Below are 24977 nucleotides of genomic sequence, written 5' to 3' on the forward strand. Positions count from 1 at the left end.
TCAAGTGATGCCTAAACCCACTGCTAGCTGTGTCACGTCACCATTAAGTCCGTAAACCCGTCCCAAAGTTCCACCTGTCCGCACAAAGTGAAAGGCACACGGACTGTTGGCAGTTTCCAGTTTCACAGCTTTGTTTGCTACCCACAATCCTCCCGGCGCGAGGCATGATGGGACGTGGAGCCGAATAAGACCTGCGTTGTTCTTACTGAGGGTTGAACGAATTTTTCTCCTCTCAGTTTTGCGTCTTTTTCACGAATTTAGGCGGACCAGGGTCGATATTTCCCACCCGGCAGTTTCCCAAGGACCTTGTGCGGCCATTCCGACTGTCTGGACCCGTCTGGACGGTCACCAGGTGCAATTTTCCCGAGGATTTGTGCGACGTTGTGCTATGTTGATGGCGGCAGTGCCAGCTGATCTTGCTGACAGCTCCCAGGACGGTTCTTCGATGTTTTCCTCCTCCGTCTGCAGAATAGCCACGCGAATAAGTCTGAAGGAAACGCGACATAAAGGACAGAGAGCCCTGCCGAGCAGTTTTAGCGGGAAGAACTTCAGCAGTTGCGAGCCGTGTTCTAGTAGCTCGTGTTAAACTGAAGCACAGAGACTCAAGTTTGACTTTGACTGTCTGAAGAAAAAAGGGCGGTCCGGACTCAAGACAACTACTCAGTCTTAATAAAAGTAACTCTTATTTTTGCGGTATCTGCTGGTTGAATCGGGCGCCAAGACGACATGAAGCTTCTGGAGAACTCTTTCTTTGAGGCCCTGAACTCGGCTTTGTGTGTGGAGATGGGGGACAGCAGGATCTATGGAAGGTAGAGACATAATTTTTGACAGGCGCGATTTGCTTTGTTCTGTTATATGTGGGGAGGGGGGCTAGCAAACAAACGGTTTCCCAAATGCAGTTCGGAAAGCTCCGATGTGGTGTAAGTGTTAACACAGACTCCATGATACGTATAGAAACCTTTTGTATACGTTATTATGTTGAATCCACGCAAAAAAGTAAGCAGCGGTGGTCATGTTTTGTCTGCGTAAATTTCTAGTCAACGTCTTTGGCACCAAGCCTAGGCCATATTTTTGTTGGAAGTTGTCTGACCAGTTTGCAGGGTGTTGTACAGTATGTGGGAAGTCTGCTATGTGTTGTTTTCCGTGAAATTTCGCTCTAAATGTTTCCTGGTGCCGTGAGGATGTTTTGTTGCCGTGTGACGTGAGAGTCCCACTGTGAGTTTACATGGGATCAGATGACAGAGTTATTTATGGCACAGCAAAGCAGCCATATATTTTCCTCACCACTTTTTTAAACTGTGCTCTGCTGAAGCATCGTTTTCTATCACACAAAAATCATGCATACATTTAGAGATCTGTTTTACAGGAACCGTTTTGTAGGGAGGGAGGAGAGAAAAACTGACAGACTGTGATGCCATTGTTCCCCTGTAAACGGCCTGACAATACAGGCGGGTTGGGTTTCCAAATTTGCATGAAAATTATGCGTACCTGGTCAGGTGGGCCAAGGATTCAGTGCTGCTGTTAGAGGTCGAACTATCTGATATCCCATCATACTGCATTAGTACGCTTGATACTGCAGCAGGTCTCGCAACAGTTCACAAAATGAGGACAAATTGATTTCAATTTTCCCATGCTTTGTACCAAAAGCACCCTGTCTCTGTGTCACAAATGAAGGTGTTTTGGTGCCAAATTGTCTCCTGTTATAAGAAGATTGTTCAAGACTCTTCAAGAGTCGATAACATTCACTATCTTATTATTTAAGCAGACTTGTTTTCATGTGTGTAGACCTGAAAAACATCAGATGTCAGCTTTTTGCTCCAGTTACACTGTAGAATGCTGCCATGACAGGATTAGGTGCATAGTTTTGGGAGGAAAGCCTCTGTGGTGGTGCAGGCTGTGGATTCAGCTGACTGAGGAACAGAAATGGTGCTGTATTACAGAGGCATAGTCAGTGGTTAGATGCGTCTACTAAGTTCTAGATCACACAGTAGCGTGTGTAGTCCAGTTGCTAGTAACCCCCAGACTGGAGAGCCACTCCTACTACAAGAAGGTAGTGGTGCGGATCGGTCCGGCCGGACCGGTTCCGGACTTGTAAAACGTTTCGGTCCGAGTCCAAAAAAAACGAAACGCTGAGAACCGGTTTTTGGACTTGTCAAAATAATTAGCACTTATGTACATATGTACATCCTCTGTTTGATCCTTAACTCTCTAAAACCTTCCATAAATCACGAAGTTTGCGATGGAAAAGACGCAAACATTTGTTGTTGGCTTCTGATATGGCCGCTATGGCCGAAATCAGGAAGTCTCACAACTCCTCGCGAGATCTGGGTGACGTCAAGGGAACCTAGCGATGTGATTGGCTTAGCCATGTCATGCGTTGGGGGACTTCCCCAATGGGCCCAGTGGCGGCCATGTTTGATCTGAGATTGAGAGAAGAAGCTTTGTTTTGCGGCCTTTGCCTGCAGCCCGGGAACATTGCGTGTCACAGGGTACAGGTCAGGTAAACACAATGCCGGCAGTATGTGAGAAAAATGATCCGGTGTGCCGGGGGCCTCAAAATATATTGCAAGGCTCTTGAGACGCCACCAGAAACAACCCGACATGTAGGGCACCACGCTGATTAGAGAGCATACTAGTAATTTTGTTCTGAATATACACATTGTTCTGACTGCAGACGTGTTTTTGTGTGAACCTTTCCCTAGTTAAGAGAATTTAGGGGGATTAACAATGGTAACAGCATCAGTCACAACTCACATAATGTGACGGTAATGTTTAGTGCCGGACCGGACCTTACAAGTCCGGACCTGAACCGAAACCTCTGGACTCGAGTCCGGACCGGAACCGGAACGTGGGTTTCGATCCGCACCACTACAAGAAGGCATAGTGGTTAGTAACACATTAACAGGAGAAGGGAGTTCTGTGTGTATATGTGCTTAACCTGTCTTCTATGATTATGAATCTTTTCCTTACGTTGTCCCCATCTTCCTATAATAGTTAGGAACCCTGTAGGGCACAACTTTAGTGTGTACTTGACTTGTATTCACCTTTTCCTTACTTGAAATTGTATGAACCCTTTCTTTACCTCCTCAGACTGGAGAGCTACTCCTGCAAGATGGCGGGGAACGACAAGCGTCTGTTCAAGATGCTGAGTCAGGAGGGCGGCGGCGGGCCGAACGAGCTCCAGGCGCTCTCCCCGCCGCAGACCATGTCCGTCAGCCCCAGCCGCGCGTACAGTCGCAGCACCAGCGACGAGGGGGAGGGCCCGCTCTGCGACACCTGCAGCAGGAAAACCATCTTCTACCTGATCGGGACCCTCAACACGTCCTTCGCACCGGACTATGACTTCAGGTAAGGCCTTAGGGTAGGATTTATAACCCCAACCGGATCCTGGAGACAGCCCTGATTTTATGTTGAAGTTCCTTGTAGTTTTTGAATCTTGTAATCTGCTGTATCGAGCTACAGTAACTGTACTATAACTGAAGAATGCAACGCTGTACCGCACCCTTGTGCCTGAGGTTGGTGCCGTGTACAGTGCAGGTCAGGCACAGGTACCAGCATAAAACACCTGCACAATTTTGCCAGCAATAACCTGCATATGCAGATGGTATTTTGAGCCCTGTATCTCTAAATCGTACGATGTTATGACTTCCCCCATACTACAGTGATGCGAAGAGCCATGAGTTCAGCCGTGAGCCCAGCCTGCAGTGGGTGACGAACACCATCGACACCCAGCTGTCCATGGGCCTGGGGGACAAGTACACGGTGCTCCGCCCGCAACTCTGGGCAACCATCGACAAGGAGATCACACTCGCAGACTGTGACATATACAGGTAAATATAAGAACGCATGGACTGTGAAATGTACAGGTAAACATTAGAACATGCTCGCACACTGTGACATATACAGGTAAATATAAGAACACATGGACTGTGAACTATACAGGTAAACATTAGAACATGCTCGCACACTGTGACATATACAGGTAAATATAAGAACACACAGACTGTGACATATACAGGTAAATATAAGAACGCATGGACTGTGAAATATACAGGTAAATATAAGAACGCATGGACTGTGAAATATACAGGTAAACATTAGAACATGCTCGCACACTGTGACATATACAGGTAAATGTAAGAACTACAGGAGAACACACTCGCAGACTGACATATACAGGTAAATATAAGAACGCATGGACTGTGAAATATACAGGTAAACATTAGAACATGCTCGCACACTGTGACACATACAGGTAAATATAAGAACTATAGGAGAACACACTCGCAGGCTGACATATACAGGTAAACATAATACTCGCAGACTGTGACATATACAGGTAAATATAAGAACACACAGACTGTGACATATACAGGTAAATATAAGAACACATGGACTGTGAAATATACAGGTAAACATTAGAACATGCTCGCACACTGTGACATATACAGGTAAATATAAGAACACACAGACTGTGACATATACGGGTTAACATAAGATCACACAGACTGTGACATATACAGGTAAACATAAAAGTTGTCAAAAATGTTTGTCAAAATGCATCATGGATGTTATGTTCCACTCCACAATAGCTTTATATGTTTTCTTAACCTTTAGCACACTGAAGTAGCTGTTTTGCACCCGATTTCCTATTGGTTACAGAGTTAGGCAGCAGGGAGAAGGTTAAAGACAAGCAGTTTGAAAAGGTGCTGTTAGGGGGCCTAGAATCATATCACTTTATCCAAGTTTGACTTTCATCAAATCATTAAAAAACAGTACTAATGCCTGGTGGCATCATTTGTTCACCATAAAACAATCAACTGATGTTAGTAAATGTATGAATGAGGTAAATAAATGAACAGAAAGTCTTCATTCATTTGGTACTTGTGATCTAATAAAAACTTGGTGCTGAACACCATCCCAGGAATTTATAAACAATTTTCAAACATAACAGTAACAGATCCCCATCTGTACTGACATGAGTCGGTGCCACTGCCCCCTCTACCATCCCTGGTATGCAGTACGTGTTCTGTCCCTCCTGACTGCACTATTTTCAACCTGCCACTGATCTATTTAGCGGTCATGCCCATGAAATGTCTCGTCCGTCTGTTATTTTAGGAGCTAATGTTGTTCTTCTGAAATTGTCTTCACTTCATTAACATATATACTCAGAGTTTTGGTATAAAACCTGGTTCTGCCAGATCTTTCCGTAGTGACTGACTAAAGACAGCGGATGTTGTCTGAAACGTCTGACTCTTTCAAAATTTTATCCAGTTGCTTGATTAACTATTTTTGGCGTATTTCAAGCTTACATGTTGATTCCTCCAATGTCCGCTGTACTGACTGCTGTGTTGTGCCCCCCTCCCCAGCTACAACCCCGACCTGACCTCTGACCCGTACGGTGAGGAGGGGTGCGTGTGGTCCTTCAACTTCTTCTTCTACAACAAGAAGCTGAAGAGGATCGTCTTCTTCACCTGCAGGGCCGTCAGGTGAGAACGGAAGACATCTTTACTTCCAAGTTGATATTTCGTCTCTTCCACAGTTTTCTTACAGTTTGGCTGAAATTGGGTGTAAGGCAAGACAGCCCTGTATGTGTGTATGTACTGTATATGTACATGTATATGTGTATAGTGAAAATATAGAATTTTGCTCCTTTCCTAAACACTCAGTGACTTGCAGCCAGTTTAAGGAATGCTTTTATCCCTTTACATTAATATGTCTCAAGAAAATGCTGAAAGACACAGTCCTATATGGAGAATGAAAGAATAGAGGATGGAATTGTTGTGAGATTTCATGAAAAATTCATGTTGTAAAACATCAATTTTTCACACTCAAACACTAATGGGGTCTAGTTATGATGTCATTCACGGCCGAGTTTTGTGTAGAATCTGTACCGTCACTAAACTCTATATCGTATATGCTTCCCCCCAGCCTGTCGGCCCAGCCCAGTGTGACAGACTCCGGCCTGGGTCATGACCTGAGTGTTGTATGTTTGTTTGTAATGATGTGTGTTCTCCCCCCAGCCTGTCGGCCCAGCCCAGTGTGACAGACTCCGGCCTGGGTCACGACCTGAGTTTTGACGAGGGCGACGAGGAGGACATGATGATGGAGTGTCGAGGGGGGAGCCAGGAGGTCGAAAGGTCAGCAGACGTCTAACCTATGCAGTACTTTCAGAAACTATAGTGAGGAATGGTTGAAGACATCCCTGAAATTGAGGGGGAAATTGACCTAAATTCAACTCCAATTTTCAGCTGTGGAAGTCCTTGCCATATACATCTACATCTATACTATAGTTTTTCATTAATGTGTGTTGAAAAAAGATTTTCTTTAAAGTTGTATGTGTAAAACAGGTACAGCTATAAAGTCCTGCAGTAAGCTGTAGATCTTGACTTGGTTTAAAAGTGGATCTAGAAAAATTTTCTATTTTATACAGAAGGTTTTGGATCTGTGTTTTGCTCTACAAGTTACTAAATGAATGTTGTTTTTTAATGGCAGGTGGTCGCCTGAAAACGACATGGACTGAGCCACTAAGCTACCATGTTCTTAGGAGTGATGCCAGGTGCAGCTCACACGGTGGACGCTAGGGGGAGCAACTGACCACTGGCACGGATGGTTCTTTGCAGCTTGCGGCAGTTAAAGCTGTGGAGAGAGGGATTTACCTTAACGATAGATGTGTTTATACATGTTACTTTGGCTGAGTGCAGCTTCTTTGGAGTTTGACATATCATATTGTTTTGGACTTTATACATGTACTTTATTTTAGACAAAAGCTTGGGTAAAATTTGTTGCCTCTTGAGATGGTCGTATGATTTTTTTAAAGATTTTGTTTTACTTTTACCGCACTGATAGCCAGCACAAGTTTCATGTCTTCATTTCAGAGACTCTTAAAGACTAATAAGGAGCCCAGTAACAGTAGTGAAGGTGAAACTGTACAGTGAACTAGAAATTAGAGGTAGTTTTTGTTATATCTGGTAGTAGCAGCATACACTAAATGATGTACACAGATACACAATCAGCAACCCACTCGGGCGGTGTTTTGAGGTAGTGTCGTGTCAAGTTTACATTCATCATTTTGTTTCTCGCCTTAGGTTTTTTAGTTGTGATGAAAATTTTGGGTTGTATTAGAGTCAATTCCACATTACCGAGAGGGTGTTTGTTGCCTTTTGTTCTAACATTTACAAAACCTTTGTAACAATCCATGTGAGATAAGTAACTGTTAAGAACAATTTCCAACATTTATTTGGTGTTCTAAATATTTTATGCTGTGTTCCAACAGGTTAAACAAATTTCCAACATTGAACACATTATTTGTATTAGTTTCTAAACTGTTGCAACATAGATTGATTATTTGTTTGAACATGTTCCAACATTCTACAAATATGATATAACTGGGTCAGTGGGCTGGGAACAGGGCAATTCACACATCCCTTCAAAGTATAGGGGATTAGGCCTAGGTGCCATGCATAGACACCTAAAGACAAAAGAGTTGCCAGTGTCCAGACGTGAAATCTAAAAATATACAGAGGCAGACAATAGAGCCTGATTAGCACCTACTTTTATGGGGGCAATAACCCAAATCTACCATTTTGAGAATGATGCAAAATGTTGGAACATGTTCGAACAGTAGAACAATCACACAGATGTTTGAAAACTGTTATAAATAAAGAGATATTTGTGCAAATACTTTCATAATATTTCCAAAATATATAGATGAGTTAAAACATGTTCAAACTTTCATTTCTAATTGTTTGAACGGTCTGGAATTATTTTGACTGAAATAGTCTTTTCTCTAAAATTGTTCAAACTTATTAGCAATATCATCTGAAAACCCTCTCGGTGACATGGAATTGACTCTAAGGTGAGGGAATATTTAGAGAGACATTTACGATGTCCAAGTTGCTTGCTGTTTCAAGTTGAAAAGTCAGCTTGGTTGTACGATAGTTTCTTTGAGTAAGACCAGTCATTGTCAACTGGTGTCAGTATTGTTCTGTGTTTGCAACATTTCTGTCCGCACTGTGTTTGCACCTATTTCCATGTCTGTCTTTACAAAAGCAAACAAAACTCCACTTAGATTCTACATTTTTAGCAAAAATCCTGAAAATCATTTTTTTTAACCACAAATGAGACTTCACATATTATGATAACTTGATTGAATCCATAGTACTTTCAGTCTCTTTTGTTTTACCAGACATGTATGATACATGTAACAAGGGCACAAAACAAACAGGTTGATTCGAGGTGTACATATTATATATAGTGTCAGTGTCTGCTGTCCTGTACTTAAACTTGACAAAGCGAGAAGGAATGCAGTACTCCCGTACGTGTACATAACTCTGGACAGGGCCGGACTTCGCAAAGGAAGCTGCTTTTGTTTGCTGTATGGAAATAAAACTTTTTTTATACAAAAGGACTGTTGATAGTTTGTTTTGATTATTATCTTTTGCATGAGAGAGATAGTTTAGTCTACTCTGACTGAAAACTGAAACATTTTGTAACACAAAATAAGACAACTGTACTTTTTTAGAAATCTGATACAGAAACGGGATTTCACATAGCAAGCAGTTGCAAGATATACAACTGTACTTAAGCTTCCAAATGCATATACATGTATCTATAGAATGAATGCTAGAAGAGGAACATTGCGCTTCCTTAAATAATTTGATGTCTGATTCAAAATTGTTTCAACTTTAAAATTGCAGGTGCATGTACATACAAAACCAAATTCTGAAGAAATGCAACAACAGCAAAGAGTTGATCTTGTAACTTGTCTGTAATTGTTTCAATAATATGAATGTACATGTAATAATAAAACAATAACATGTATTAATTTCACATTACAAATCAAACCTAAACAAAAGCACTTCTATGTACAGCAAAATATGCCCACTTTACATAGCAAAAAGCATTTAAAACACAAATATGTCCTGACGGACATCCAAGTATCTAGATATACATAAATCGTCTTTACAAATCAGCTTAAAAGCTTTCCAGGGATTCTTAAATGAATACAAAATAACTTACCTCTGCATTGTACTAAGCAATTAAGCTCAATATACAGCAAAAAGATGCCAAACAATTGCCATTAGGCAATTTATGGTACTTAGAATAAATACAGTATGATGTAAAATGATAAAGAGAGTTAAACATCAAGAATGAAAATCTTTCAGCTGCTCAAAATTAAAGTTTGAAATGAAGGATTACCCACTTTCACCTCAAGCCACGAAACTGCTCTGGACTGGGTAGAGAGAAATAGTGACAAAACTAGCAGCTGATTTTGTAACTTGTTACAAAGGGAAAAAATAAGGAAGGACGAACCATCTTTTTTTTTACACAATTGTTGACACCTATATGCTACACAAATATGCACAGGTCCATTGTATTATGGGCAATTTCAATATCAACACAATGCCACAATTTTCTAATGCTATAATTTTACATATTACTGTGTCTGGCTAATGTAGTATTTACAGTAGCTTATTAGATTCCAATCTTAGGTTTACATATAACATTCAGAGTAGCTGAGTTCTAGTGGACATTCTCACAAAAAAATAACATCACATGACTTTCATCTTATTATAATACCTGGCATCCAACATTCTCATTCCAGACTTAACTTTATTCACAATAGAAAAAGTACTGTACACATTACCCACATGTATGTTTAGATACTACTGTTACAGTAGTAACAACTTGAATAATTATAACCTGGTTACCAGTCTACCCCAGGGTTGGGTTTGCTCGGCCACTGTAAGCTTCTACCAACTAAACGCACTCCGGTGATTTTTCTCTGCTTGAAGGAGTTAACAGTAGAGGGCTGTCTCCCTCTGTCATTTTGCTTGTTGGGAGAGAAAACAATTCGACCCCATCCGTCCAAAAAATTAGAACTTTGTGACATGAAATTATGAAAAAGTATTTTTCTAAGCTTAAAGGGACAGATTCAAGAACAAAAATTAATAAGATGGATTTTCAAACAATGAGTGGGCTGGGAAAACGATTTACAGCTGAAGACAGTCCTTGGGCTGGCGCAAAATTTAATATCAGGGTTAGACAAGTCACTTGGCTCAAATGCTCATGGCAAGTAAAAGTGCTGATTGGGCAAGCGCATGTCGTCCTGTACTTGCTAGATTGGGCCATTGTGATTTGGGTGGATGTTGGTCTACAAGTCTGAATAAATCGTGCTTCCAGTGACCCACTCGGACTTGTAGTTAAAACATTGTTACATGCACTAAATTAAAGAATAAAGTCCTTTTTTAACTGAAAAATAGAAGAAAAAAAAGGATTTCCTTGCTGCAGGTAAAAATGCATAGCAATGTCTTGTCTAAGTTTCTGGCCAGTGAAAAGTTGGTTCGGGCAAGTGGAAATGACCATGTAGTAGTCCACTGTGTTCTGCTGCTGCAGTGGTATTGACACCATGCAGCTGCAATCAGTCTTGCCACGTACTTGCCAAATAGGGCCAGCAAATTTGTGAAAACTTGTCCAACCCTGCCCTGGGAACAGTCTAGAATCCAGGTTAGATGTTTAAAACGTTTAAATCTTTGGACATCACTAAGTGTACACGGACATCACTTGTACATGGCCACGTCTCTGTTCTGGTACATGCAGATGTAGGAGTCGCACAGCAGTCTGCGCACGTGCTCCGGCAGCTCCTTGTCCGTCTGCTTGGTGATGGCCTCCTCGTCCTCCAGCCACTGCTTCAGGTCGTGGATCTCGCTCACCTCCGGGATGTTGTGCCCGTTTTGTTCGCCTGGAAAAAAATTGTATTTACTGTTAAGAATGTCTTGTGAGAGTAACTATCTTTGCTTTTTATGTCATGTAAGCTAACTAGCTAACACCAGCAGGATAAGATACCCATTATTCAGTGGTACTTTAAGGACTAAGGCACATTGTGTAGCTGGGGCTGACACATCAATTGTACTACTACATGTATGTCACTTTTTGCGACATAGACACAAAGAGTACATGATAGTTCACTCATATTCATATTTCAATTCCAAGCTTGCATCATGGTTCTTACAAGATAGACAGACAGATCCTCCCAAAACCATTGTTTCAACCCATTTTCTGACATATATACTTCTCTCTCTCTCTCTCTCTATCCAATTTAACGTTTGTTCCCCATCATCTGGGGGTTAGACGTGCTTGCACATGGATGGGGAAGCCCCAGAACTCCTCATCAAGTGCAAGTCCTTTTTTGTAGCAAGAGTTTTTACGGCTGGATGCCCTTCCTAACGCCAACCCAAACCCTAATGTTGGGCTTAGGACATGGGAAATGTGTGTTAAGTGCCTTTCCCAAGGTCTGGGTGCATGTCCGGACATGTCTGGGTACTCCACTGGGGATTGAACCTGGGTCTTATTGGTTCATAGCCGGATGCTCTGCCACTGTGCTACACAGACGCCACCTTCTACTTTGTATTATGTTTACGAATTCTTGCCATGCTTTGTACCATGTACAATTGTCGTGCAATAAAGTTCTTCTTCTATATAACACCAGCCTTCCCACGTACCTATTCTGTCCGCCATGCTGTCGAAGAAGACCCAGGGCGCGTCGGGTTCGTTCCCGCACTTGACGAAGGCGACGTAGTGGCTGGTCTGGATGCAGACGACGGCGAACAGGTCCATGGTCATGCGCGGCACGGGGAGCCCGCTGTGGTCGTGCCGCCTCCGGAACGACTCCGGAACCTGGATGGGCGTCGGCTTGTGCCCTCGTCTCTTCTTGTGACTCTGCAACACACGGACGGGACAAGTCAGTTAGACATTGTTATTGCATATATATACATATACAGTATATATAAACTTGTGTCATACCTGAGCTGCGAAAACGTTCGAAGCGGGTGTTCCCGACCGGGGGATAAGTTGAGTTATCACACAGGCTTCTACTTTTATCACACAGGCTTCAATAGAATATTTAGAATCCACTTCGAGTGCTCTGGTTGCACCGCTGTCAAAAATTGGAGTGCCGGATTCAGACCTTGGAACTGCTGTTGTTACAATTCTTTGTTCAAGGACATCAGCTTTTCTCAGCTTCAGGCGCATTTTGCTTTGAAATATAGTTTTCTCATTGACCAGACTTATTGAGCAGGTTACACATCAATTTGTATCTGTTTGTTCTTCTTCTGGGGCAGACCATCCGACATAACCAGTCATCCTACCTGTAGGTTACAGATGTTGCAGTAGGTGACGATATGGCTGGTGTTGTTTTGGAAGAAGACCTTCTCCATGTAGCAGTCTTTACACTCAACCTCCCCGCAGCTACCACACATGGTGCACTCCCGGGGAACTGTATGGGACAAGGAACAGTGTCAAGGAACAAGCAACTGAGAACAGAAAGACTCTTTTAACACAACGAAGGGATTTATTCAACCAACATTTCGGTGACCATCTGTCACCTTCTTCAAGGCAATTCCTACTGGTTCATATTGCACTGCAGCAGTCAGAGTTTTGTTATCTTAGTGAGTTACCACTTCCCCCCTCTCTCTTTTATTCTCAGTTAGTGAGCATAGTCCAGTGGTTAGCGACTGTACCTCTGGACCAAGCTACACCATGGCGAAACATGTCTGAGTGTGGGCTTCTAAACAGGAACTATGCACCTACAGCGTCCTTTCTGAAGATGAGGCCACACCAATTTAATTTCTTGGTTAACGGATTTTTGTTTTCCGAAAAAAAAAATTTTTAGGAAAAAAAAACAGAAGGCTGGCCCAGCCTTCTGTTTTCATGATTTTTTTTTTTTCTAAAATTTTTTTTCGGAAAACAAAAATCCGTTAACCAAGAAATTAAATTGGTGTGGCCTGAGGCATAAGTGTGTATGGTTGACTTGAGGATGTCCACTACTATTCCCTATTACACCAGAAGACTGTTCCCGCTCACCATTCTCTAGCAGATCTGTGATGTCCAGCGTCAGGCTGGGAATGACTCTGTCGTAGATCTTAAAGTCTCTGCCGAACCGCGGCATCTGGACTAGCAAGCAGCTCGGCATCTGGGGGTAGAGATAAAATCATATTATACCACACAAATTCATAAACATGTGGTTGGACATTGGTTGGCAAGGTTACCTAGTAGTTTTTTAAAAGTCGTCCTCACCAGCCAACTATAAATATTGAAAAATCAAAGTTGGGAAAAACATACTCTGCTTGGATGCATCCAGAGAAGTGAACTGGAGGTAGAATAGGATGGATTCCAGGCTAAAGTTGTCAACTTGCTAGGAGGTCCTGAATGTATGACAGGGGCTTAAGAGTTTGCCTTACCTCTGTGATTTTGATGTCTGTGACCAGACATGACTGTTTGTCGCTCACCTCTGTGATTTTGATGTCTGTAGCCAAACACGACTGTTTGACGCTTACCTCTGTGATTTTGATGTCTGTGGCCAGACATGACTGTTTGATGCTTACCTCTGTGATTTTGATGTCTGTGGCCAGACATGACTGTTCGACACTCACCTCTGTGATTTTGATGTCTGTGGCCAGACACGACTGTTCTAGTAGCTGCTGCACCGTTGGCACCAACACCTTCTCGTCCTTCTCCACAAACAGCTGGTAGAAGTAGCAGTCTTCCTGCTTGTTGCTGCCAGATCTACATGTACAGAACAACAGCAGAACTATATGTCAAATAGTGTTGTGCAGGAGGAACTGATAGCATGCATAGTCCAGTGGTTAGCAACTCTGGACCAAGAGGATGGGAGTTCAAATCCAAGCTGTTGTCGCTCGCCCGACATGCAAGCTACTGGAAAGTGTTGCAGTCCTTGGGACATGACTGTAGGTGGTGGTCCAAACCGCCCACTGTTTGGTGTACTTGTCAAAAAAAGCTGTAAATACTGTACATAGCGTCTGTCTTTTCTGTCATGACCAGTGGAAGAATAGCTCCACGGTGAGCCAAACTGGAGATCACTTTTACTGGCTACCATTACGTGTCAATTTTCATGGATTCACAATAAATAACAGTTTTGTCAAATGAAGTCCTGCCTTAAAAAACAAACACAAACAACATATCTGTGAAAAAACTATAACACCAACTTTAGATGGTATAACATTTTGTCAAATTTATGACAAACACTAAACGGACTATCTTTCTTTAGGGACCTGCTTACCTAATCTTAAGGAATGGGTCTGCCTTGAAGACATCTTTGAGCATAGTTGTGAGAAACTCTTCCGGATCTGTGGAAACAAAAGGAACACTTTAACCATTGGACAAATAAAGAAAGTATAGGCTTCACTTGAAAGTTCATTTGTGTTGGCAAAAATCATTGTGAATCAAAGTTGAACAAATACAAGACACAAATAATTGGAATTATCTAGATTTTTGACTGATCAGCTCCAGTCTTTGTCATGGAATGGGCAATTAACCGCTTCCGTGACGTCACGTTGTGTAGATGCAGATAGAACCGTGGACTCATTCTTTGACAAAGACTGGAGTTGATCAGTCAAAAATTTGGGCCGATTTTTATGTGTAGGAAATTACAGTTCAACTTTGATTCAGAACGTAAAGGCTTACAAATCATGAAAGGGACTGATTTTCTAAACTCTAACAATATTGCTGTGGCAACTAAGTTGGAAAATACAGAAAAAATGTACTCTGTACAAAGGTAGTCTTTTTGTGCCAAAAGTGTGCGAAGTAAACTGCAAGAACACAAAACTGACCCTTCTCCTCAGACAGAAGCCCTGGGATGGAGCCCAGCTGGTCCAGAAGTTTCCGTAGCTTCAGGGTCTGGTCCGCTCGCACAAACCCCTCACTGGGGAAGACAACATCAGGAGTTACTTGAGAACATCATTGGATACCAATATCCCTTCATCAGTATTCAAGGAATAGCTTATATTGTTTTTTGCCCATAACATTTCAAACTTCACCTTAGCCCTCCTAGTCAAACTTGAAATTCAGGAAGGAATAGCTAGTGAGAAACTAAATATGTGTATTTCTCTATGCCCGTTTCTGTTCTTTGAGACAAATAGAGCAGTTTAAGAATGTTATCCTTCGGTGTGTGTGTGTGTGTGTGTGTGTGTGTGTGCATGTGTGTGTGTTTGCGTACGTACGTACATGCGTGCATGTAACAGTAAACTCACACTCTAAGCGGGTTGACGATGTTCTCCCTCAGTAGTCTCTGCACCTCCCCATACTGAGGCAGGTCCTCTCGGCTGGTCGGCCGGTGTAACAACACGTCGAACACACTGGAGAAGGCGAACATGCTGTACAGGGTCGCATCCAGGTAGCACGAGTTATGGTGACCTTGGATGCCCTTTGCCCTTCCCACCAGGTCAAGGGTGAGCGACTCGGGGGGCAGGGTGTCGTCTTGGATGGTTGGGGCGTTGTAGTTTCCAAAGGCTGGAGGGGGAGACAATACGGGTTAAATCTTGTCCACATTTTAAAGCACAATGTTTGAAGGCCTAAACCTAAACCTGTTTTGTTGAATAAATGCTGGCTGCAGAGTTTCAAAATGTCATCTATAAGGGCATGTTTCATTAGCTTTTATGGTATTTTATTCCCTCACATTTATGGAGATATTTCATTTTAAAAAAAGAAACTTAATAAAAACATCAAGTGTCCTTCCAACTTTTTAGGCAAACCATTTTTATTACTGCCAATAACTAAGTCTGGTGCAGACCAGGACCATAGGTACTGCGCACGAAAAATCAGTTCAAAAATATTAAACAAAGTTTGAAATGTTCAGAAAACAGTTCCACATTTTAAGTGACCCTAGCTTACAGAATACAAAAAGATACTCACAATTCCATGAAAGCCACAGACATCTGTAAAGGTCAGCTACTCTGTTCACTAAAATGTATCAAAGCTTCCTCCCTTTGTAGAATAAAAAACAAGGAGTCCTGGAAACCTACGTACCTACAGACGGAGAGGGCGGGGGCTCGTCTGGTCTGGGGACCTCAAACCGCTGGTCCCGGGCGCACTTGTCCAGAAACACGAACAGCCCGCGCTTCGCAGGGCAGGTAAAATATCGCTTCTCCTTAAAGGTGCCGTCTGTACAGGCCTCTAACTCCTCGTCCTGGGGAAATGAGATAAGTAAGGTTTCTTAATTGCTTAAGTCTCTGTGAACTACGGCATGGGAAGCATAAGCATGTACATGGCAAAAAAGAAAACATAATTTTCAAAAGAAAAAACAACAATGGCATAAAATATTTTTTGAGCTTGCATGATAGTTACAACTTGAGATGCCATATTTGTCCTGATCATTGAGCCATACTGAAAAACCTTTACGAGATCTGTCAAATATTTAGACACCCAACGGGCTTGCCTCTATGATCTGTGCAATCACCATTTTACAAACACCAGACCCACCAGCTCAATCCACTCATGTAACTTGCTGGTTTGTGGATACATTGAAAAACAACGCTGAGCCAAGGATCAAAATATAAATTTGGTGCCAAAGGGCTATTTCAGCAGGGAGAATTTTAATAACAGATTCATCACGACAAACTATCCTGGCCAAGAGATGTTCAGACAGGTAGGGTTATAGAGTTAGGGGGTTAGAGGGTTAGGGTTTAACCATTGAGACATACCAGTTCTATCCCGGCCACAAGTCGTTCATTCTTGATGTCGGGGAGGTGGGGTTAGGATTACTTACATGTAGGGTTAGAATTAGGGGGGGGTAGGGTAAGAGTTAGGGGTCAGGGTTAGGGTTTCACCATTATGACATAACAGTTCTATCCCAGTTGTTCATTCTTGATGTCAGGCAGGTTGGGTTAGAGTTTAGGGTTAGAGGGTTAGGGTTTAACCATTACAACATACCAGTTCTATCCCAGCCACGAGCCGTTCGTTCTTGATGTCGGGCAGGTTGCCGACCCACTTGATGACGCCGTAGCGCGGCGGGGTGCCCAGCACCTCCACCATGTCCCCCACCTCCAGGGTGGGGTCCACCACGCCCGCTCTTCTCTCCAGGGTGTCGGGGGGCGTCGCTATCCCGCCCGCCGCTCCTGGGGTAAACAGTGGGAAAACACGACAAAAATAATTACTCAAGCAACTAGAAAAAATTTTGAAACAGTCAGACGTTTCAGACAGCATCCAATGTCTTTCGTCAGTGACTAACGATAGGACTGAGAACACCAGGTTTTATACCAAAACTCTTGACAGTGGGAAAACATTGGGAAAACATGTTGTCAGGTAAGTTTCAAAATGATATATATTGATGATTGGTGGAGTCGCAATACCACCAGTTGCCTCGGGGGAAGAGTACATACAAAGAAGATCTTTATTGACACAACAAAGGCACAGCGACTTTCGTAAGGTCTACTACATACATACATACAAACGAATAAGTGCATACATATGAGTTTGATTACACACAATCATATAGGATAGAGCAACATACATGTACCCTGTTATCAGATACCAGATATGTGTCTTCAGATGACAGGAAAGAACTGAAATCTTTTTTCATTGACCTAAAGTAACGTGGAACTGAAAATGTTTGCAGCAAACAAAAATAGATAGGAAATATTGATCATTGGTTAATGGGAAAAGACAATTTCTACCAGAACCAGAAAATTCACCTTGCCAGGCCTTAGAAAATTCCAGCACTGTTACACTACACTAAATTTTCAACAGCTCCAGCCCCACCTCCTGCTTGCTTTCTGTCAATACACTTCTTTACAGCTACAACCAGTACACACACTCCCTCCCCCTAGCACTCACTCACTCACTCACACTCACTCACTCACTCACTCACTCACTCACTCACTCACTCACTCACTCACTCACTCACTCACTCACTCACTCACTCACTCACTCACTCACTCACTCACTCACACTTCAAGGAAAACAGTCTGTACATCTAACACTGTACCTGGCATCAAGGCTCAAATTTCTGCCTGTCCCTGTTGCTGGGGGAGTCTCGGGGCTGTGACTGTGTTTAATGTTACATAATGTAATGTTGTCTGTACCTGGTATCAAGGGCTCGTATTTCACCCTGTCCGGATCCCTGTTGCTGGGGGAGTCTCGGGGCTGTGACTGTGTGTGTGTGTGTAACGTTACATAATGTAATGTTGTCTGTACCTGGTATCAAGGGCTCGTATTTCACCCTGTCCGGATCCCTGTTGCTGGGGGAGTCTCGGGGCTGTGACTGTGTGTATGTGTAATGTTACATAATGTAATGTTGTCTGTACCTGGTATCAAGGGTTCGTATTTCTGTCTGTTCTTGTTGGCGGAGTCTCGGGGCTGTGACTGTGTGTGTGTGTAATGTTACATAATGTAATGTTGACTGTACCTGGTATCAAGGGCTCGTATTTCTGCCTGTCCCTGTTACTGGGGGAGTCTCGGGGCTGTGACTGTGTGTGTGTGTAATGTTACGTAATGTAATGTTGACTGTACCTGGTATCAAGGGCTCGTATTTCTGCCTGTCCCTGTTGCTGGGGGAGTCTCGGGGCTGTGACTGTGTGTATGTGTAATGTTACATAATGTAATGTTGTCTGTACCTGGTATCAAGGGTTCATATTTCTGTCTGTTCTTGTTGGCGGAGTCTCGGGGCTGTGACTGTGTGTGTGTGTAATGTTACATAATGTAATGTTGCCTGAACCTGGTATCAAGGGCTCGTATTTCACCCTGTCCCTGTTGCTGGGGGATTATCGGGGCTGTGACTGTGTGTGTGTGTAATGTTACATAATGTAATGTTGCCTGTACCTGGTATCAAGGGCTCGTATTTCACCCTGTCCCTGTTGCTGGGGGATTATCGGGGCTGTGACTGTGTGTGTGTGTAATGTTACATAATGTAATGTTGCCTGTACCTGGTATCAAGGGCTCGTATTTCTGCCTGTCCCTGTTGCTGGGGGATTCTCGGGGGTGTGACTGTGTGTGTGTGTAATGTTACATAATGCCACACCAATCTAACTACTTGGTCAACGGATTTTTATTTTCCAAAAAAAAAAAAAAATTTTAGAAAAAAAAAATCATTAAAACAGATTCTGTTGGCCCAGCCTTCTGTTTTCATGAATTTTTTTTTTCTAAAATTTCTTTTTTGGGGGGGGGGGAAATAATTTTTTTTTTTTTTGGGGGGGGAAAATAAAAATTTCTTGCCTGTACCTGGTATCAAGGGTTCATATTTAACCCTGTCCCTGCTGGGGCTCCTGTTGGGAGAGTCTCGGGGGAAGTACCCGTCCATGGGGGGGACCACCGGCTCCGTCGGGTTGCCCCTGGAGACCATGCCCTGCAGCCCCGACTCACAGCCGTCCGTCGCCAGGAGCTCCGACCCTCCTGCAAAGGTCAAACACGAGATGGTCGCTGGTCAAAATATTCAAACATAGTCAAAACTGCCCAGGACCACACCGGGGACTAGGGCTGTCCCAGGGATCCGTCTTTCCGTCCCTGGGACAGAAATTTGCTTCTTGGGACAGAAATTATACAAAAAAAAGTTGGTCAAAATATTCAAGTACATGTATGTCATGCGAGATGAACATGTCATTTATTATTAGCTGCAGCACTGGAACACCTAAAACAATGTAGAACATCACTAACAACAAACAAGTATCCAATGTAATTGTTTAAACTTTAATATTTGTATCTAGGTTTAGCCATCTGGATTACATCCCGTGGATTTGTGGGCCGTAGTTCGATCCTAGGGTAGGACACCCAGCTCGGACATTTCTGCATTTACAGTAATACAAACAAACACGTACCTATGGGTGGATGTCTGATCCCCGATTGGTTGAAGTTGTTTTCCCGCGCCCGCGGGCTCGGACTGAGTCTCCCGGGTGCGCCCTTTCGCCGTACGCTGTCTGACGCCTCATGTTGCACAGACCTCTCAGCAGACTTTGAGTACCTGTCAGAGAATCATACATGAGCTTGAACTTCATTTTTGGAACTAAGTGCACCGGTGTACCTTATCTAAATATTTAGGTGCACAGAAAGAATGGTGGGTGCAACATAGAATGAAGTAACATGCCAGCAAAATGTAATCACAAACCCTACCTACTGCCTTAGCTAACTTCAAGATTTCAAACAAGTAATACATCAAAGTGCAACAAATGTTATATTGCTTTTTCTGATACCTAAATTTTAAGAATATTGTATATACTACTGTACAGAAGTACCTTTACAACAATGAGCTAATTGACTTATTAGCATAAAACCTTGTCTTTGACTTCATTTTCCATCAAACCTTCCTAAAATTGTCTTCACCTCATTCACATATCAATTCTGAAGTTTGGTTTAAAACCAGATAATTCCAGATACTGGTTTAGCAAAGGCTGTCAGAAATGTCTGACCATTTCCAAATCAATCCAGTTGTTTGGGAAACTGTTACGTTGCATATCTTATTACCTGGATGTCTAACCTTCATCAACAAAAAGTGAAAGTTCTTGGAGTACCTGTTTAGGAGCTCAGCCTGCTCCTGGAGAAAGTTCCTCCCTAAGGAGGAGGGGATGGAGTCACTCCCACCTGCCGCACCTGGGGAAGACAGGAAAAAGGTTAAAAGTGAAAGTTACAACAACGTGTACATCAGAAACATGATTTACCAGCATGAGATATACAAAAATATTCATTCCAAACCCGTGAGAAAAAGAAGCAACAAACAGCTAGAAATTTCATCTGTTGGTAGAAGTCATTCTGGATCAAAGTTAAACTGTCATTTCCAACACCAAAAAATGTGATTTAGTTTTTTTTTTAAAGTTCACTGCAAGGTGGTGTCCAAGAGCAAGTTACAACTACATGTAGCCAGTAGGCATATGTCAGAAACATGTTTTACCTGCAAAAGACATGCAAAAAAATCTGCAGTTAATTCCAAATTTGTAAATGGAGGAAGTAGTAAAGATGAAGTTGACTTATCTATGAGATCATTATAGTTCTACATGTAGTTTGACAGTTCATCTGTTTTGGTAGAATCATTCTAAATAAAAGCTTTTGTGATGTCATGTGATGGAGATAAAACATGTCACAGAAGCAGTTGATTGCTAATTCCTTTAGACTATAAAGACTGGAGTCGGATGGTTGAAAATTTGGGCAAATTACTTTGTTGGAAATTACAGGTCAACTCTGCTTCAGTGCATCAGAAGTTGGACTGTACCTTGTCTCCCACTGCTGTAATGTCCATCTGTACCGTTGTAGCTCCCGTTTCTGTGGAGCTTCTTGTATTTATCTTCTGTCAATGCAAAAATCAATGAAGAACTTCATGTTAGGCAAGTTCATGCTTTACTTTCAAATTGGTAAATCAAGCAGTTTTGTTCTAAACCACAAATGAATTTGCTGCAAAAAGTGGAACTAGCACACTACTCCCTCCCTCCCTCATTTAATCATTCTCACACTCACTCACTCAGTCACTCAGTCACTCAGTCACTCACTCACTCACTCACTCACTCACTCACACCTCCCAGTGGCACTAGTACACACACTCACTCCCTCTACCTCTCATTCACTCACTCCCTCCATCTCTCCCTCTCTCTGCCTGATTCACCCCCTTTCATTACCTTCATCGGCCACCATACATTCAGCTGGTATGGCCCCTCCCAACAGCACCTGTACCCCCTCTACCTCCCCTTTACTCCTCTCTCCCTCCCTCCCTCACCCTATCTCACTCACTCCCTCTCTCTCGTCTCTCTCTCTCTCTCTCTCTCACCTTCATCTGTTGCCATACACTCAGCCGGTATGGCCCCTCCCAGTCCCAGTGGCACCTGTGCACACACTCCCCCTTTTCTTCCCCTACACTCTTCCTCCCTCCCTCTCACCCTATCTCATTCATTCACTCCCTCCCTCCATCTCTCTCTCTCACCTTCATCCGCTGCCATACACTCTGCGGGAATGGCCCCTCCCAGCGGCACCAGCGCTGCGTGGTCCTTCCTGGCGTGGAACAGCCTCTCTCCCTCGTACACACCCGAGCCGTTTCCTACAGGGTTATCCTGTCACAACAACACATCTCATGTTAGATGTTACGTATGGATTTTGTTAACTTGATTTGATTTATTCGGCTGTGTAAAAACACATACAGCCAGGGCTGCCAAACAAGCCTGAAGCTATTATAAAGGGTAACTGGATAATATGTATACAATGAAAATGGTTATAGATATTATTACTAGACATAGCTTTTACATAGGCAAATCATACAAAGCATAGAGTTTACTTGTTCTGGCAAAATTATTCATTCTAGCAGTGATGCTGAAGAAGAGTGATGGATCATGGATGTCACTGGAGAAGTCCGTAAGTAACCTCTGTATCTTATCCAGTAGTTGTAGAGATTGAATAGTCTTTACACATATCTTTATCTTCCGGCCAAAGCAATTTAATCTGATGGTTTAATCTTAAAAAAATAGTCACTTCTGTCTTTATCCAAGGCCTGCCCAGAATTACAAATAAAATCATGAAAATTCTGGAATCACTCTTAAATGTTTAATTAATCATGTTAATAAACGAGACAAAAAGACATTGTTGTTTTCTCTGCTTAACGTCTTATAGTTTTTTTCCACATGGTCTCTCTTTATACTGGTTGCTCTTTCTCAAAGTCCAACCACAATATTATTCAATAAACAAAGACATTTGTGCAAAATATACACCTTTTTGATGACATTGAACCTTACAAACCAGGAAGTGTGTGTTGTGTATGATTTGTAAGGTTCAATGAAGGTTATATATAATTTGTACAAGCATATTTGTTTAATTTTATGTTTGTACTTCACTGCCATTGGTGGCATAAGCACTTTGTTTGTTTGCACCTTTGTTTATTCATGAGAAGCTCATAATATCTTTAAGACAGAAGCACTAACTACGTATTTTACACATAGATCTAACTACATATTTCCCACCCCATACTCACCAGCTCAATCCCAACATAGATGTCTCCTCCATGCTTCAGCAGTTTCCCCACATACTTGACCACGCCCCCTTCCTGGCTCTCCTTCCCATTTACTTCAGTAAAGATGAACACCCTCATGCCAACTTTCAGTGGCAGCTCCGCAAGTTCCTTATCACTCAGAGGAACGGCTTTTGAGACGTTCGTTTTCTTAGAGGTGCTGTTTGGCAGGTCTCGTAGATGTTCATCTCTCCGTAGTCGTAATTTGTTTAGAGCGACAAAAACTCCGCAGTCCTCAGGGCATTGAAAGAACCGTTTTCTTCTAAACGTGCCGTCGCTTGTGCCTTTTCCTTTGGAATCCTGTTGTGGAAGGGAGACACAGACAAACAAGGCGTGAGTACAAACATACCACACTACTACCAACATCACTGCTGATATCAACCCTACATATTTCACAAGAAACTTGTTTTGAAAACATCTCTAGAAGATTCTGGCAGTAGTTCAAGAATGGCTGGACCAGTGCCAAGAAGTTTAAATACCCCCACCATCAGTTCTCTTTTGTAATTTTCTCTTTCTGTTTCTTCGCAAGTCGAAATGTGGGCTTCCAATACAGTGCCCTTAAAAGTTAAACTTGGAAAAAGACTTAACAAATGTAGATTGTTTAAAACAAATGTTTAATGCAGGTGAAATACCTATATCTAAAGGGTACAACACGTCTATGGCTGGTATCGGTTCCTGTGTACCAAATGCGAACAGTTCCTGTTCACGTGAGATGTAGTCAGGGGAATCCCGAAATTTAACAGGTCAACAGAAAACTGGTCCGAGCATGTCCGAAAACCCCTCATACATAACAAATTGTCTGCAATACCAGGTGTTACCTTCCTAAAATAGCCTGTTGACATTCCTATAAGGATGGAGAAAACGTTTTCTTTCCTTGTTTTCTTTTAAGAACGGCTGATAAAAGAGTTGTCTACAGTAGTGCGCAAGTGAAAGAAAGAACACAAACAGTACAAAGGTAATAAAGCAATCGAACGGTGGGGAGGGGGGCAAAGTCCTTCTAACGATGGAAACGTTAACTTGGCGATTTTTGACCAGAACTCACCAACAGTTCGACCCCGAATGTGATCCCGGAGAAGCCCGGCACGTTGCCCCTGTACCTGACGATGCCGGGCACGTCAGTGGGGACGCCTTGGATGGAAACTTCCACCACAGAGTTCACGTTTATCTGCAGCCCCTCCTCCAGACGGTCCTTGTCTTCGTACAGAACAAACCTGTCCTTACACGTCGGTATGGCGATGAGTAACTCCGCCTCCTGGGCCGAAATGGCTGCAACATCCTTGGTGGGACACTCTAGAATCAAGTTATGGTTCTCTAAAGACCGAAGAGTGATTTTCTTCCCGTTTCTGGCCGTATCTGGGTCCTCGATAGCCTCGAACAGCGACCCCGGTAAGGACTGCGTCTGCTGGTCCCTGTGGTGGTGCAAGGCTAGCGAGCTCAGACGGCTGGATTTAGTCTTGACTGTGTGGTCCTTCAGAAGTATGAACTTCTGTCCGCCTGCCCTGTTATCCATGGTTTGTCGCCGAACCCTCTAAACTACAAACCTGGGACGTTTTCACGACCCAACTTTCGGTGCATACCAACCAAGATGGCGTCTCTGGAAATCACCGAATAGCTGATGACGTCATCGGCTGAGTGTGTCTTGACTGCAAATCTCTAAAGTAAAGAATGACGAGTAAATATAGGAAAAAAAACTCCTGTCAAAGTTGGTAACGTTACCGCCAGGTACGAGTAGATTTTGTCTCCGTGTGACCCTGAGTCACCTGGAAATTTCCGCAATGCTTCCTTGTTGAGGCACGAAAGTGTATCTGGGTAGCATGACGTATTGGGGATTCCCCTACTAGTCATGTACGCACCGAAACTGGCCGCGTACAGAAGACTTTGTCACATCTTTGGGTAGCTCTGGAGACTAAAATACCTGTTCTTCATTTGGAAAGGACAAATACCGCAACCCTATCGTGTCTGTTTGCTTTTATTGCGTACCATGTCTTCCTAGTATTGTAGTTTTATATAACGTTACAACCATGCTTTAGACGAACGGCCTCCCTAAATTTGTAGCGTTTTTAATTCAACAAAAGTTAAACCTACTTTTCATTTTGTATGTCTGTCGAAAAACAGATTGAGGTCATCTGTTGCAGTTAAACAAAATGTTTTCCTAAAAGTCCAAGGTACAGTAAAGGGGGGTTATCGAACTTTCATAGCGTTGGATCAG

General features: G+C 42.8%; 2 protein-coding genes across 2 annotated transcripts; one reads left to right on the forward strand and one right to left on the reverse strand.

Moving 5' to 3' along the window:
* The first annotated feature begins 193 nt into the window (after window positions 1–193).
* Window positions 194–7963, forward strand: LOC136438496 (repressor of RNA polymerase III transcription MAF1 homolog). The gene is made up of 6 exons (XM_066433302.1): window positions 194–809; window positions 3091–3348; window positions 3663–3830; window positions 5370–5489; window positions 6024–6140; window positions 6496–7963. The coding sequence occupies exons 1-6, from the start codon at window positions 727–729 to the stop codon at window positions 6521–6523; spliced, it is 774 nt and encodes a 257-aa protein (XP_066289399.1). The 5' UTR covers window positions 194–726; the 3' UTR covers window positions 6524–7963.
* Window positions 7964–10240: 2277 nt separating this feature from the next.
* Window positions 10241–24408, reverse strand: LOC136438495 (ubiquitin carboxyl-terminal hydrolase CYLD-like). Its single transcript, XM_066433301.1, has 17 exons — window positions 23811–24408; window positions 22733–23068; window positions 21695–21821; window positions 20993–21067; window positions 20298–20376; window positions 19608–19750; window positions 19015–19185; window positions 16729–16913; window positions 15826–15985; window positions 15051–15309; window positions 14631–14722; window positions 14081–14147; window positions 13434–13566; window positions 12865–12973; window positions 12150–12277; window positions 11505–11721; window positions 10241–10744 (listed from the first exon to the last, which is right to left on the reverse strand). Exons 1-17 carry the CDS (start codon window positions 24276–24278, stop codon window positions 10563–10565), a joined length of 2931 nt encoding a protein of 976 aa, XP_066289398.1. The 5' UTR covers window positions 24279–24408; the 3' UTR covers window positions 10241–10562.
* Window positions 24409–24977: the final 569 nt, after the last annotated feature.

The sequence above is a fragment of the Branchiostoma lanceolatum genome, chromosome 7, assembly GCF_035083965.1.
Source record: "Branchiostoma lanceolatum isolate klBraLanc5 chromosome 7, klBraLanc5.hap2, whole genome shotgun sequence".
In the NCBI taxonomy this organism is placed as follows: Eukaryota; Metazoa; Chordata; class Leptocardii; order Amphioxiformes; family Branchiostomatidae; genus Branchiostoma; species Branchiostoma lanceolatum.

Coding starts and splice junctions, on each gene's coding strand:
- LOC136438496 (XM_066433302.1), top strand. CDS start 727: ATGAAGCTTCTGGAGAACTCTTTCTTTGAGGCCCTGAACTCGGCTTTG. Junction 810..3,090: donor GACAGCAGGATCTATGGAAG/GTAGAGACATAA, acceptor TTACCTCCTCAG/ACTGGAGAGCTACTCCTGCA. Junction 3,831..5,369: donor GCAGACTGTGACATATACAG/GTAAATATAAGA, acceptor CCCCCTCCCCAG/CTACAACCCCGACCTGACCT.
- LOC136438495 (XM_066433301.1), bottom strand. CDS start 24,278: ATGGATAACAGGGCAGGCGGACAGAAGTTCATACTTCTGAAGGACCAC. Junction 15,310..15,825: donor CCCGCCCTCTCCGTCTGTAG/GTACGTAGGTTT, acceptor CTCCCCCTCCAG/CCTTTGGAAACTACAACGCC. Junction 10,745..11,504: donor CAGCATGGCGGACAGAATAG/GTACGTGGGAAG, acceptor ATTTTTTTCCAG/GCGAACAAAACGGGCACAAC.